Genomic DNA, 15,319 nt, shown 5'->3' on the forward strand with positions numbered 1-15,319 from the left:
TCAGACTCCTCTTCTGAAGTCATGAGGAAGCTTCAGTGTTCATTTGAGCGGTAACTCCCAAAATTGTTTATTTATTAAGGAGATCCCAGGAAACTGACTGAGGTTAGCTTGTAAAGATGTGAATACTTGATCTCTATCAAACTGTTAGAGTGCACTAACTTTTAGCAACCTTCTTTAAACTTGATCAAAAATACTAATACCTGGTTGTGTGGAGTCAAAATAAATGAGCTTCACATGAGTGGCTGTCACAGACGTATTTTGTTCTGTGAACACTTTTAAGACAGAAGCTGGCAGATTCTTGTTGATCAAGAGTGCGAAAGGTTGTTAGGATGAGGTAAATTGGGAGTGTGGTAAGAGTAGAAAGATCTTAAAGAACAAAACAGTGAAGGTGATATAGATGTGGGGGAAAATAAATTGAAGGGCTACAGGGAAAAGAATGAGATTCATGGGATTGCTCTGTTGTCTGGTGGCATAAACACAATGGTCTGAATGGCCTCATTGAACACTGTAAAACGTAGTAGTTCTTTCTTTTTAAATCTTTTTATTGAATAAGTATACAAAAAGGTAAGCCATATAGACACTAATACACTGTTAGAATATAATAAAATTACAGAAGATATTAATACAAAAAAAAATACTACAAACAATGTAATTTAAACATAACATACCAAGGTAACATAATAGTATACTAATTTATATATATATATCAATAGAGAAAAGGAAAAAAAAACCCCAAAAAAAAACCCACTGTGCAACTAACTAATACAAAGCAAAGCAATGGGCTAACTTGAAACCAAACAGAGTTAAACTTAAAATCACGTCCTCAATCCCGACCTCCGTTAAAAACAGTAAAAAAAAACAAGAAGGGTATATATTACATTAAATGAAAATATTGAATAAAAGATCTCCAAGTCTGTTCAAATTTAAATGAGGAGTCATAAAGATTGCTTCTAATTTTCTCCAAATTCAAGCATAATATCGTCTGAGAAAACCAAAAAAAGGTAGTTGGAGCATTAAGCTCTTTCCAATGTTGTAAGATACATCTTTAAAACGTAGTAGTTCTGCCTCAATGTTTTCAACCAATTGGATCTTTCACTTTGGGTTTGTGTGTTTGCTTTCAGCTTGGTGACAACGAAGGAAATAGCAGGTTCAAGGACCCGTAATCCCCCTATGTCTCCATCAGACTTCCTGGACAAACTGATGGGAAAGACATCAGGATACGATGCAAGAATTAGACCCAACTTTAAAGGTATGTTCTGGGATAAAAACAGGAAATGCTGGAAATACTCAGCTGGTCAGGCGGCACATGGTAGAGTAAGAGAGTTAATGATTCTTGTTTGTTACCTTGCATCCCAGTTGGGAAAAGTTAATTAAAGGGAGAGGAGAGGAGTGAATGAACAAAGACATACAATGGGACGGAAGGCAGGAGAGTTTACATTCAGTGGCCACTTTATTAGGTACAGGAATGGGACCAAGTGTAGTCTTCCGCTCCTGTAGCCCATCCACTTCAAGGTTCGACAAGTTGTACATTCAGAGATGCTCTTCTGCCCACCAGTGTTGTAATACATGGTTATTTGAGTTACTGTCGCCTTCCTGTCAGTGTGAACCAGGCTGGCTAGTCTCCTCTGATCTCTCTCATTAGCAAGGCATTTTTGCCCACTGGATGTTCATTTGTTTTTTTGCATGATTCTCTGTAAACTTGAGACTATTATGCATAAAAATCCCAGCAGATTAAAGGTTTACGAGATACTCAAACCAACAACTATACTGCAGTCAAAGTCACTTAGATCACATTTCTTCCCCATTCTGAATCTCTTGACTATGTCTGCGTGCTTTTATGCTCTATATGAAAGTACATAGTTAGCTGATTAGATATTTGCATTAATGAGCAGGTGTACGGGCATACCTAATGAAGTAGCCATTGAGTGTAAATACTGATGCTATAAGGTAAAGGGAAGTAACAGTAGGACAAGTAAACTATAGTCTAAATGTCGAAAGTGAGAAAAATTGTTATCTGAAAGAGCTGAACTCAGCATTGAGTCTCTCTGTTGTCTTGCAGGGTATTTCTAGCATCTGCGCAGCTTTTTGACTTTTACAACGTTACTGCAACCTTAAAGAAAATGTGCGCTTTTGGGACATGGACTGCAATGCTAACATATTGCTAATGTTAATTCATCAGAGCCTGTTGTGACAAAGTGAATATCAAAAACAAATAGTGGAAGTGAAGGTGCATGAATATGCAAAGCCAGAAGATGGAACATTTGCCACTCTCACTAGTGCATCTGTCATGTGTTTACTACTTGTTCTGGAAAGGACTCAATTCTACGTTTTTAATGTATTTCCTTACCATGCTATTTGGCCCATCGAGTTTATGACAGGAAAATAATTCAGGTTGAGCTGACTGTGCCATGGGAGGAGGGATGGGAAGAGGCCCACGAGAGAAAGGCCTTGAAGTACCAGCCCTTAGTGCAGGAGTGTAAAGACAAGGGATGGCAGGCATGGTTGTTCCCTGTGGAGATCGGCTGCAGAGGTTTCGCAGCCAAATCAGCATGGCGGTTGTTGTCAGATCTGGGCCTGGATGAAAGGAGCAAAAAACAAGCAGCTCGTAGGATGGGGGAAGAGGCAGAACAAGCCTCTTGTTGGATTTGGAGTAGGCGAGAGGAGGGAAGCTGGAAGCCAGGAGCAGATGGCAGTGATTTGGCCACTGCCGGCCCACCAGCTAGAGAGTGTCGTGGTTAGGGGTTGAAACACTCAGTGAAGGTTGCGAACCACCTGATGATATCTGCTCCTGGCTGAAGGCTACGGTTACCTTATAAGGTAACTGGAGAATGCACCCTAACAGGTGTATATAACAAGAACAATTGTATTTCCCCATAAATTTTCCTTGTACGAATTCTTCCCACAACTCCCCCACCCCAATTCTATCAATTGCCTATACACCTGGGGCAAGTTACAATGACAAATCAACCTATCAACCTGAGATGTGGAAGGAAGGTGTATAACACAGAGGAGAACTACGCATCATGGAGAGAACATGCAAAATTCTGAACAGGTAGCACTGGAAATCAGGAGAGAAATCAGATCTACTAAATGCGTCACTGCGTTGCCCTCAGCTGAATGAACTATCCCCTGAACTAGGTTCAGATTTCCCCCCAACTTAGCAAATGGAGAAAGACGTCACTGTTACCACAGCAACCAACGTGCCAGAGAGTGATTGTTCTGCATAGCAAAGTCTTACATGCTCATAAAGTAACACTTGGCTAACAGTGAGGACCTTCCTAGTACTCAGACCTTCTTGTAGATGTGAAGAATATAAAAACAGAGTCTTCAGCACCCACAGTTGGCATGCTGTATGTTCCTGTGGCTAACATCATGGAAACTGTGGTGTTTTAACATTGCCAAAGCATCACCCTTGATATTATCTAGGCCACTACTAAAGAGAGGACATGGAGACAATGCTTCTAATAGTGGGAGAGTCTAGGACTACGGGACACAGCCTCAGATTGGAAGGATACCCCTCAGAAAAGAAGTGTACCCGACTCTTTGGGGTAACTGCAAGTCTGGGTCTTTGCTATTGCTTTACTCACGCTTAAGTTGTGGCGGTGCTAACGCTTGCTTTTTTTGCCAGTGGGGGGAGGGGGGATTGTTGCTCACGGGAGGGGCGAGCTGGGCAGGGGACTTTGGGGTTCCAACATTTAACTGTCGTTCATTCTTTGGGGCACTGTTCTGTTTTCCTAGATGGTCGCAAAGAAAAAGCGTTTCAGGATGTATATTGTATACATTTCTCTGACATTAAATGTACCTTTGAAACCTTTGAAACAGAGATGAGGAGGCATTTCTTTAGACAGAGGGTGGTGAATCTGAGGACGTCAAGATATTAGGTATACTTAAATCAAAGTTTGATTTGGTCTTGATTAGTAAAGGTGTCAAACATTATTGAGAGGAAAAATAAATCAGCCACGATGGAATGGCAGAGCATATTTGATTGGCTGAATTACCTAATTCTGTTCCTATATCTTATGAAGCCCTACGTGGTCAGAGATACCATCTTGTAGATAACATTAAACTGAGAGACTATCTGTTCTCTATAATAACTTATTCCTAATGTCCACACCCTCATCACTTAATTAATTTTTAGTCTCATGTGGTTATGTAGTCACAAACAAACATATTTTGAGAGATCTTGTTGTGCATATATTATTTACTGAGTTACATACCCTCTCAATTGGTTAATTAATGTCTGCATTGCGAACCAAATTAAGTTAAACATTTTCACAGTTACAGATCTAGTGTTTGTACTGAAAACCCTTAAAACAATTAGGTTGGCCATAATTCTTATAGATCACCCTATCGAAATAACTAGGTTTTAAATAAGTTATTTTATTTGGAACAGGACTAATCATAGAGATGGTGAAAATTACATTGGGTGTAAATTTTGAAAGCTCGGTTCTGTATTTAATAAATACGAATTTTCAGGCCTCAATGAATACAATACCAGGAGTGCAAATATTCTACTTTTAAAGGATTACATTTATGGTTCAGTTATACTGAGAATCAGAAAGGTAATCTGGTCAGCGTATTAAACTGCCAAGGCTGGATTAGTGGCGCTGTCCCAGTTAAATAGAGAACTGTCTCCAGGATATTTCTGATAAAGCCAAATCTGAGAAAATTTGATTTTGGAGATGCCAGGCTGAGTGTGTGTGGAGATATTAACTGGACTGAGCCTCTGTCTAAGTTTAGACGAATAAAAACGGATCTCATTGAAATGGGCACGTCTTACAGTGATTGACAGGGTGGTTGCACAAAGAATATTTCCCCGGCTGATATGTTTGGAATCAAGGGGCAGAGTCTCAAAATAAAGGCTCCGGAATTCAAGGGAGAAATTTGTTCCCAGAATGGAGAATCTTTAGTGCGCTCAACCCAAGATGACTGTGGATGCTATATTGAATATTGAGTATATTCAACACATGCACTCAGTGGCCACTTTATTAGATACAGTTGTGGAACCCGGCGAGGTCTTCTACTTTAGTCGACCATCCACTTCAAGGTTCAATGTATTGTGCATTCAGAGACGGCTCTTCTGCACACTGTTGTTGTAACACATGGTTATTTGAGTTACTGTCATCTTTCTGTCAGCTCGAACCAGTCTTGAACAAAACTTGAAATACCCTAAATCAACCTCAGACTATACTTCCCTTGACTGATGGTCATTTCTTGATCTGTTAATCTCTAATATATTCAAGAAGCTTTTTATGGCTTCTTCTATGTAGCTAAACACAAAATATTTCTTTGCCATTTCCTTATTCCCTAGTAAAATTCCTCCTTTCACACTCTGTAAAGAACTCACTAGACAACTGGTGATTTTTGTCCCTTATCCATGCATATCTCGGCACATCTTACTTATGTATACATATCAATAGAAACTTCTGCAGCTCGCCGTTGCATTTCACTAGATTTGATTGGGGTGTTCCTGATTGCTCCCAGAGGAATAAAAGTCACAGCAGGAAAATTGGATAGGATGTGAGTGAAGGGTGATTACAGGGAACTAGGTCAGGGGATGGAACTGATAGAAATGTTCTGATTACCAGCATCAACTTGATAGGCTGAATGGCTTCCATGGCATAAGAGAATTTGATTCACTCTATCAATATTCAACACTATAATAACACAACCAAAAGTAGTTTTCTAACTATATCATTAATAAAGCTATTTGCCAAAAGTAAATTGTCAATATGTGTGATATTTTCGTCAACAAAGCACTCCTTAAGGAATATTCAAATTAACTTATACTTTCCACTTGCCATTTTCTATAATGTTCATTGCATTGTAATCAGTTCCCCATTTCTAGTTAATTGCGAAGAAAATTTCAGTATGGGATCCATTTAATCACTTTCCAGTCAGAGGGATTAACGTCAGTGCTAATGAAGGATTGAAACTGTGATTGAGAATTGAGTGACTTCAAATTATGAATAACTTCCTCCAACTACAAATAGGTTTGCAGATTGGCAGTGAGCAGAAAACTGGAGTCTCCTGATCATATCAAACATGCGCAGGCTGTCATGAGCTAAAAAGACCAGCTCACGAGTATATGATTGAAAGGAGATGCATTGTCTGACATGTGACATACTATCAATCAAACAATGAACATGCTATATTTATTGTTTGACATGAGTTTTCTTGATCTTTAACATACAATTTATTTTCAAGAATATATTTATTGGTGCTATGGTGTTCCCCGAGCTTGTCAATTAGCTTGCAGACATTTCATGATCAGTCAAGGTGACATTCACAGTGCACAGTTGCTGGTGGTTTTCTCTGGGAGTGCTCACATTTATATAGGCCCCGTTCACTTGCCCGGGTCCTGATCGGTTACCCCTTTAGTTGACCTTTGAATTCTCAAACACGAGAAAATGTGCAGATGCTGGAAATCCAAGCGACACATACAAAATGATGGAGGAACTCAGCAGCCTAGGCAGCATCTATGGAAAAGAGTAAACAGTCGACATTTCATCAGAACTGGAAAATAAAGATAAAAAAGGACCTTTAAAGATAGATAGATAGATAGGTATACTTTTTGATCCCGAGGGAAATTGAGTTTCGTTACAGCCGCACCAACCAAGAATAGAGCATAAATATAGCAATACAAAAACCACAAACAGTCAAACAACAATATGCAAACTATGCCAGTGGAAATAAGTCCAGGACCAGCCTATTGGCTCAGGGTGACTGACCCTCCACGGGAGGAGCTGCAAAGTTCGATGGCCACAGGCAGGAACAACCTCCCATGATGCCCACTGTTGTATCTTGGTGGAATATGACCGGAGTCCAACAGCAAAAAGTTCAATATCCAGTCTACAAACACGTTCCTCTATCGTAATATGACCAGGATTGCACCATCTGTTGTTAACCAGAACAGCAAGCCCCCAACTCCTTTACGCTTTCCGCTCTCAGTGCACTTCCGGTCAGCCCGAACGGTCTGGAAGCCATCCATGGAAAAGTTTTGATCGAATTCTATTGGCTTGCATTTCCTTGGCTTTCGTAGATGGTGTCTATTGCAATATGTTTGTTTACAGTTATCAGAAGAGAACCACACTTCTAAAACTTCTCGTATCTGCTTCACATTTGCCTATGCAAGAACACCCACAGTGTTCCAGTGAAAGTGGAGACCTTCTTGGTCTTCATGTACCAAGATCAGTGACAATGGATCATGTCTCTGTACCACCAATTTGTGTTCTTGTAAACACGTTGCGAGCTTGCGTCCTGTCTGGCCAACATAGTTCTTGTTGCAGTCTCCACAAGTAATCCTGTACACCACAATGCTTTTGTCGGTTGTCTTTACTTGTACCTTGGTTCTTGAGACAAGCTTCCTTAAAGTTGCTGTTTATTATATGAAAAGAAAAACAATGCAATAAGTTTTTACATTCATTTTGTCATTTGGTATATATATTCAATAGTGGTAACACCTTTGCTTTGAAACCATTGCACTTTTGCCACATGTGATCCGTTGGGCTATTCCATATTTGAGAGAATCAGCCTCTCCATGTGCAGTAGCAGAAGGAGCCTAGATTGTGCATTGGCTGGACTGAGCTTCAATGCATCTCTTGTGCACTTGCTGGGGATGACTAGAGACAAGATACCCTTGCATCCTTTTCCATATCCTCTTAGCAAATCCACAGTCTACAAATAGGTGGGTAACTGTCTGTTCCCAACCGCAGCCATCCCAAGAGCAGTGTGTCTTGGAGATGTTATTTCCACTGTGGGGGAAGGATCTGTCTGGAAGGGCCTCTCTCACTACCAGACAAGTGAAGTCCTGGTGCTTGATCCCTGTCCTGCACTATCTTTAACAGACAGTTGAGCAGGGATTCGGCGGGGGCCATGGTTGAGTGGTCAGCGACTTGGCCGGCTTCCCCACCGGACTCAGTCTGGTGAGGAGGGTGTGAGGACACCCAGCAGGACTTAAAAAGACAAGACCTGACAAAGGGCGGATGAGCTCCTTGTGAGCCAATGGCCATCTTCTGTGGCAGAGATTAAAGCCTCACCACGTATCTACGAATCGTATGCTATGCACCTAGTTAGAAGAGACATGATGAACTTGGGTGCTGCACTGTGTGCCTGGACCTGCCCAAGGCCTCTGCCTAAGGAAGGGCCGAGCTCAAAGAAGTGGCTGCAGCTGGAGGCCGACACGGCTTCGGACTCGAGTTCAGCGGGATGGCGGCAGGCAATGCCAAGGCGGCCAGCGAGAACAAACTGGAGGAGAGGCTGTACTCTGTCCTGCCGCAAGATCGAAGATGATAGAGGTGCATAGCCACCAACCCGGGATTTGGGACGGCACCCACTGGCCGACTGACTGACTGACTGAACAGGGCTGTAAAGGAATCACCATCCTATCAAAAGACTGACAATGGCACCTATATTCTCCTTGGTCAAGTCTTCAACAAATAGTGGATATGGAGTTGATCTTCCTCTTGACACTTATCTCTGCAAGTAGAGCAAGTGCTTAACCTGTCCTAACACCATTCATAGCCCCCAAACAGTCATTCCGGGTGAGGCAACACTTCATTGGTGAGCGTGTTGGGGTCATCTATTGTATCCTCTGCTCCCGGTGTGGCCTGACATCTACACCAGTGAGACCTGACACAGATTGGGAGACCATTTCGTCAAGCACCTTTGCTCTGTCTGCCACAAGAGGCAGCATCTTCCAGTGGCCATCAATTTGATTTTCCATTCCCATGCTGACAAGATTGACAATAGCCTCATCTACTGCCACAATGAGACCGAACTCAGGTTGAAGGAGCAACATGTCTGAGTAGCTTCTTACCTGATTTCTCTGAACTCCAGTAATTAATGTTCTCTCCTGCTTTCTTTTTCCATTCCCCATTCTAGTTTCCCTCTCACCACTTCTCTTTTCCTCACTTGCCCATCACCTCCCTCTGGTTATCCCCCTCTTTCCATTTCTTCTATGGTCCACTGCCCTCTCCTATCAGATTCCTTCTTCCTCAGCTCTTTCCCTTTTCCACCAATCACCTGCCAGCTTGTAATCCTTCCCCTTCCCCCACCTTCTTATTCTGGCTTCTGTCTCCTTCTCTTCCAGTACTGATGAAGAGTCAAAACTTAAAACATCAAATATTTTTCCCTCCATAGATGTTGCCTGACTTGCTGAGTTCCTCCAGCATTTTGTGTGTGTTGATCAAGGTCTGCAGGGTTTGAGGCATGTTCCATTCCCATGAAAGGTATTTTCAACAAATTCCAAGCAAAGAGAATGAAACTGAATTCTTGAGTTAATGGACTTTGCTATATCAAGATGGATTTCACACATTGCAATGACACTTTAAGCATTGCTCATTAAGGCTTCAATGTGCAGGAATATAGTTATGTTACAACTAACTGCAATGATGGAAGGAAGATGAGGCACCATTTGTCTTCAACTTCAGAGTAAAATGTCACTGATAGAAGTAATAGTCCTTGCAAAGTGGTGGAGCAGCTGTTTTAGGACTGCTGCCTGTTTTACTGAAGAAATGTTGATTCCGGTCTTGGACGGTCTTTCAATCTAGAGAGTCAGGGAGTCATTCCAAGTTCCATAAGATCATAAGACATACAGTAGGAGCAGAATTAGGCCATTCGCCCCAATGAATCTGTTCTACCATTCCATCATGGCTGAATGATTTTCAACCCTATTCTCCTACCTTCCACCTATAGCCTTTGACACCCTTATGAATCGATAACCTGTCAACCTCCACTTCAAATATACCCAATTACTTAGCTGTCTGTGGCAATGGATTCCACAGATTCACCATCCTCTGGCTAAAGAAATTCCTTCTCATCTCTATTCCAAAGGGGCGTCCTTCTATTCTGAGGCTGTGCCCTGTGGTCTTAAACTTCCCCAGTATTGGAAACTTCCTCTTCACATCCACTCTATCTAGGCCTTTCAGTATTTGAAAGAGATCACCCCCTCATTCTTCTAAACTCTACTGAGTACAGGCTCAGAGCCAACTAATGCTCCTCATATGTTAACCCTTTCATTGGCAGTGTCATTCTTGTGACCCACATCCACACCCTCTCTTTTCCAAAGCTCTCTGTTTTCAAGTCACCAGTTGTGTGCATAACTTTGTTTTTATTTAACATAAGTATGTGCTCGTTTGTATTTCTTATCTAGAATAACACCTTCTGACAGGAAAACACACTGCCAGCTGGTGAGTGCAGGAATGAAAAGATTAAAGGTGATGTCATTCATGTGTAATCACTTCTTCCTTGTGATGGGGAGAAAGAAAAGGAAAACTGAAATGACAAAAGCTGATAAAAAAAACACAATGAAAAGAAATTTTAAAAAGATACTAATACAAATTTAAGATGGGATTTTTATGCTCAAGTGTCTCCTCCTATATTGTAAGAGGCTACAGAGGGTTGAAGAGTCAGCAGTTTCATCATGGGTACATCCTTCCCCATCAAAGTTCAAAGTTCAAAGTACATTTAATATCAAAGAGTGTATATTAAAGAATGGCCTACTCCTGCACCTATTTTCTATGTTTCTATATACATTATGCAACATTGAGATTCATCTCCTTACAGGCAGCTACAAGACAAACCCAAAAGGACCCATAAAAAAGACCTTCAAGCATCCAATGTGCAGAGAGGGGGGAAAAAAAAGCAAATCACACAAACAATAAAAATAAGCAAATCGCATTCAGAATGAGAGTGAGTGCACAGACACGAGGCTAGGAGCAGCCTGAGCAGGGCACAGCCTCAGTTCAGCGCAGAGCCGAGTAAGCATCGTGGATTCAAGAAGTAGTCCTTCCGGAAGACGGCATCCATCACTAAGGACCCACGCCATCCAGAATATGCCTTATTCTTGGAACCACCATCAGGAAGGATATACAGGAACCTGAAGACCCAAGGTCAAAGATTCAAAAATACCTCCTTCCCCTCTGCCATCAGATTTCTGAATAGGCAATAAATCCATGAGAACTAGCTTTTTTCGCACTTCTTATTTCTTTCTGTTTTTTTTTACTGTAACATTATGCCTTTGCTCAGTACTACTGCTGCAAAAACATCCAATTTCATGTTATCTAAGTCAGTGATAATAAACCTAATTCAGATATTTTGTTCAGATCATGGAGAATTAACATTATTGCTTCAGATTGTTACATCTCATGGATATGTTCCAATGAAGCCTTTAAATGGAGAGTTCAACATGTGTCCTATATAGGATGTCTATACAAAAAGGCCTGGAAATGAATACACCTTGTAAGATGTGTGCTACAGGGCACACCAATCATACTGTTTATGAGCTTGTCTCTGAGAATTCACTATCAGCTGAATCACTGCTATATATTTTCCTTCACCTACAGACAAGGGGACATGCAAATGGAACTGTGGCAGCTGAGACCAAGTGAATATTGCCTGTGTACTTACAGAGAATGCAGTACTCCATTAATAACAATCTTTGTAGGCAAGAATCTGATTTGTCTGCCCTGTACCTACAGCCTGTTTTAAAAATTTCAGTGACCTTGCTACCTCCTGCAAGCTGATCGGTTACCTTCCCTTGTGTTTCTGGAAAAGAAATCTTTATCTTGCTCAACCTTTCCTAAAAACACTTTTTTTTGAAAGGTTTGAAAATGATCCTGAAACTCACACAGGAGATTCTAAAGGTTCTGGTAATCTTGAGCAACACACACAAGATGCTGGAGGAACTCTGCAAATCAGATAACATTTACAGATGGGAATAAGTAGTTGACGTTTCAGATCGAGACCCTTCATCAGAACTTCTTCTCATCCGCCCACCATGTCCCTCTGGTTCCCCTCATCCTTCCCTTTCTTCCATGGTACACTGTCCTCTCCTATCAGATTCTTTCTTCTTCAGCCCTTTACTCTTCCACCTATTAGCTCCCAGTTTCTTACTTCATCCCCCTCCCTCACCCACCACCAGGTCTCAATTATCACCAGCCAGCTTGTATTCCTTCCTTACCTCTCCCCCCCATCTATTATTCTGGATTCAGCCCCCTTACTTGCCCTGTCCTGATGAAGGGTCTTAGCCTGAAATGCTGACTGTTTACTCCCCTCCATAGGCACTGCCTGACTTGTTGAGTTTCTCCTCCATTTTGTGTTCATTGCCCTATCACTTCATTGATTATGCCTTCCAATATTCTTGCTTTACTTAAGATGCCAAAAGGAAAACATGGATATTGCAGACCGAGCGGTTTCCAGGCAACCATGCTGAAAAAGATTTTTAAAGAAGCCTGTTTAGTAAAAGTCAGATAAAGCTTAAGTTAATAAAAGAATCAGAATCAGGCATGTGACGTGAAATTTGTTAACTTAGCAGCAGCAGTTCAATGCAATACATAATCTAGCAGAGAAAAAATAGTAATAATTATCATCATATACAAACAAGTAAGTCAATAACGTATATTGAATAGATTTTAAAAATGTGCAAAAATAGAAATACAGTATATTTAAAAAAAAGTGATGTAGTGTCCAAAGGTAGGAATCGGATGGCAGAGAGGAAGAATCTGTTCCTGAATTGCTGAGTGTATGCCTTCAGGCTTCTGTACATCCTACCTGATGGTAACAGTGAGAAAAAGGCATGTCTGGGTGCTGGAGGACCTTAATAATGCCTTTCTGAGACACCACTCCCTAAAGATGTCCTAGGTACTTTGTAGGCTAGTACCTGAGATGGAGCTGACTAGATTTATGTCCTTCTGCAGCTTCTTTCAGTCCTGTACAGTAGCCCCTCCATACCAGACAGTGATGCAGCCTGTCTGAATGCTCTCTCCACAGTACAACTATAGAAGTTTTTGAGTGTACTTATTGACACGTCAAATCTCTTCAAACTCCTAATAAAGTATAGCCACTGTCTTGCCTTCTTTATAATTACATTGATATATTGGGACCAGGTTAGATCCTCAGAGATCTTGACAACCAGGAACTTATAGCTGCTCACTCTCTCCACTTCTGATCCCTCTATGAGGATTGGTATGTGTTCTTTTGTTTTACCCTTCCTGAAGTCCACAATCAGCTCTTTCATCTTACTGACGTTGAGTGCCAGTTTGGTGCTGGAGCACCACTCCATTAGTTGGCATATCTCACTCTGGTACGACCTCTCGTCACCACCTGAGATTCTACCAACAATGGTTGTATCATCAGCAAATTTATAGATGGTATTTGAGTTATGCCTAGCCACACAGTCATGTGTATGTAGAGAGTAGAGCAGTGGGCTAAGCACGCACCCCTGAGGAGCTCCAGTGTTGATAGTCAGCGAGGAGGATATGTTATCACCAATCCTCACACATTGTGGTCTCCTGGTTGGGAAGTCGAGGTCACAGTGCAAATATAGAAACATAGAAACATACGACACAATACAGGCTCTTCAGCCCACAAAGCTGTGCCGAACACATCCTTACCTTAGAAATTACCTAGGCTTACCCATCGCCCTCTATTTTTCTAACCTCCATGTACCTATCCAGGAGCATCTTAAAAGACGCTGTCATATCTGCCTCCACCACCGCCACCGGCAGCCCATTCCACGCACTCACCACTCTCTGCATAAAAAAAATTACCGCTGACATCTCCTCTGTACCAACTTCCAAGCACCTTAAAACTACGCCCTCTCGTGCTAGCCATTTTAGCCCTGGGAAAAAACCTCTGAATATCCACACGATTAATGCCTCTCATTATCTTGTACACCTCTATCAGATCACCTCATCCTCCATTGCTCCAAGGAGAAAAGGCCGAGTTCACTCAACCTGTTTTCATAAGGCATGCTCCCCAATCCAGGCAACATCCTTGTAAATCTCCTCTGCACCCTTTCTATACTTTCCACATCCTTCCTGTAGTGAGGCGACCAGAACTGAGCACAGTACTCCAGGTGGGGTCTGACCAGGGTCCTATATAGCTGCAACATTACCTCTCGGCTCTTAAACTTTATCCCACGGTTGATAGAATTCATCCTGCAAATTGTGAAAGAGAAGCTAAAGTATCAGTATTAGAGTGGAGTAAAGGAAATTACTGACGTATGAGAGAGGAGCCAAACAAAAATGGTTGGAAAAGAACACAGGCAGGAATGACAGCAGGACACCAGTGCAGCAATGTCTGGAATTTCTGGGAGCAATTCAGAAGGTTCAAGATATATACAACCCAAAGAGGAAGAAGTATTCTGAAGGCAGGATGACATAACTGTGGCTGACAAGAGAAATCAAAGTCAATATAAAAAGCCAAAGAATGGGCATATAACAGAGGAAAAATTAGTGGGGAATTAGAGGATCAGAAACTTTTAAAAACCAACAGAAGGCAACTAAAAAATCATTAAAAAAAAGGAAAAGGTGGAATACGATGGAATAATATTAAAGAGGATACCAAGTTTCTTCAGATGGTATGTAAGAGAGGCAAGAGTAGACATTGGACAACTGGAAAATTGAATGGTCTAAAGGTAGATAACTCAACTGAACCAGATGGTCTACACCACAGGATTCAGAAAGAGGTGGGTGAAGAGAATGTGGAGGTATTAGTGATGATCTTTCACAAATCAATTGATTCTGGCATGGTTCCAGAAGAATGGAAAATTGCAAATGTCACCCTACTCTTAAAGAAAGGAGAGAGGCGGAAGAAAGGATATTATAGGCCAGTTAGTCTGACCTCAGTGGTTGAGAAGACTTTGAAGTCGATTGTTGAGGATGTGGTTTCGGGGTACCTGGAAGCACATGATAGAATAGGCCATAGTCAGCATGGAGTCCTTAAGGGAACAAATTGCCCGACAGCTCTTTGGAATTCTTTGAGGAAATAACAAGCAGAATAGACAAAGGGGAATTGGAAGATGTTGTGTACTTGGTTTCTCAGAAGGCTTTTGACAAGGTGCCACACATGAGGCAGCTTAACAAGTTAAGAGCCCATGGTATTACAGGAAATATAAGGGCATTGATAATGCATTAGCTAATTGGCAGGAGGCAAAGTGTGGGAATAATGGGAGCCTTTTCTGGTTGTCTACCAGTGATAAGCAGTGTTCCACAAGGGTCCATGTTGGGATTGCTTCATTTTATGTTGTATATCAATGACTTGATGATAGAATTGATGGCTTGGTGTTTATGGATGATACAAAGATAGATGGAGAGGCAGGTAGTTTTGAGAAAGTAGAGAGTTTATAGAGGACTTAGACAGATTAAGAGAATGGGCAAAGTAGTGGCAGATGGAATACAGTGTCAGGAAGTGTTTGGTCAGGAAGCACTTTGGTAGAAGAAATAAAAGGGTATACTATTTTCTAAATGGAGAGAAAATTCTTGGAAGCCCTTGTGCAAGATTCCCCAAAGCTTAATTTGCAGGTTGAGTTGGCGGT

At 41.5% G+C, this 15,319-nt stretch overlaps 1 protein-coding gene across 2 annotated transcripts in view; it reads left to right on the forward strand.

The window, feature by feature from the left end:
- glra3 (glycine receptor, alpha 3) overlaps nt 1–15,319 on the forward strand; it is a 257,459-nt gene that overhangs the window by 75,477 nt on the left and 166,663 nt on the right. For both annotated transcript variants that reach the window (XM_063049478.1, XM_063049479.1), the window contains exon 2: nt 1,122–1,249. In XM_063049478.1, the coding sequence (XP_062905548.1) occupies nt 1,122–1,249 (128 nt within the window). The remainder of the gene's footprint in view (nt 1–1,121; nt 1,250–15,319) is intronic.

Source organism: Mobula hypostoma, chromosome 5 (assembly GCF_963921235.1).
Source record: "Mobula hypostoma chromosome 5, sMobHyp1.1, whole genome shotgun sequence".
In the NCBI taxonomy this organism is placed as follows: Eukaryota; Metazoa; Chordata; class Chondrichthyes; order Myliobatiformes; family Myliobatidae; genus Mobula; species Mobula hypostoma.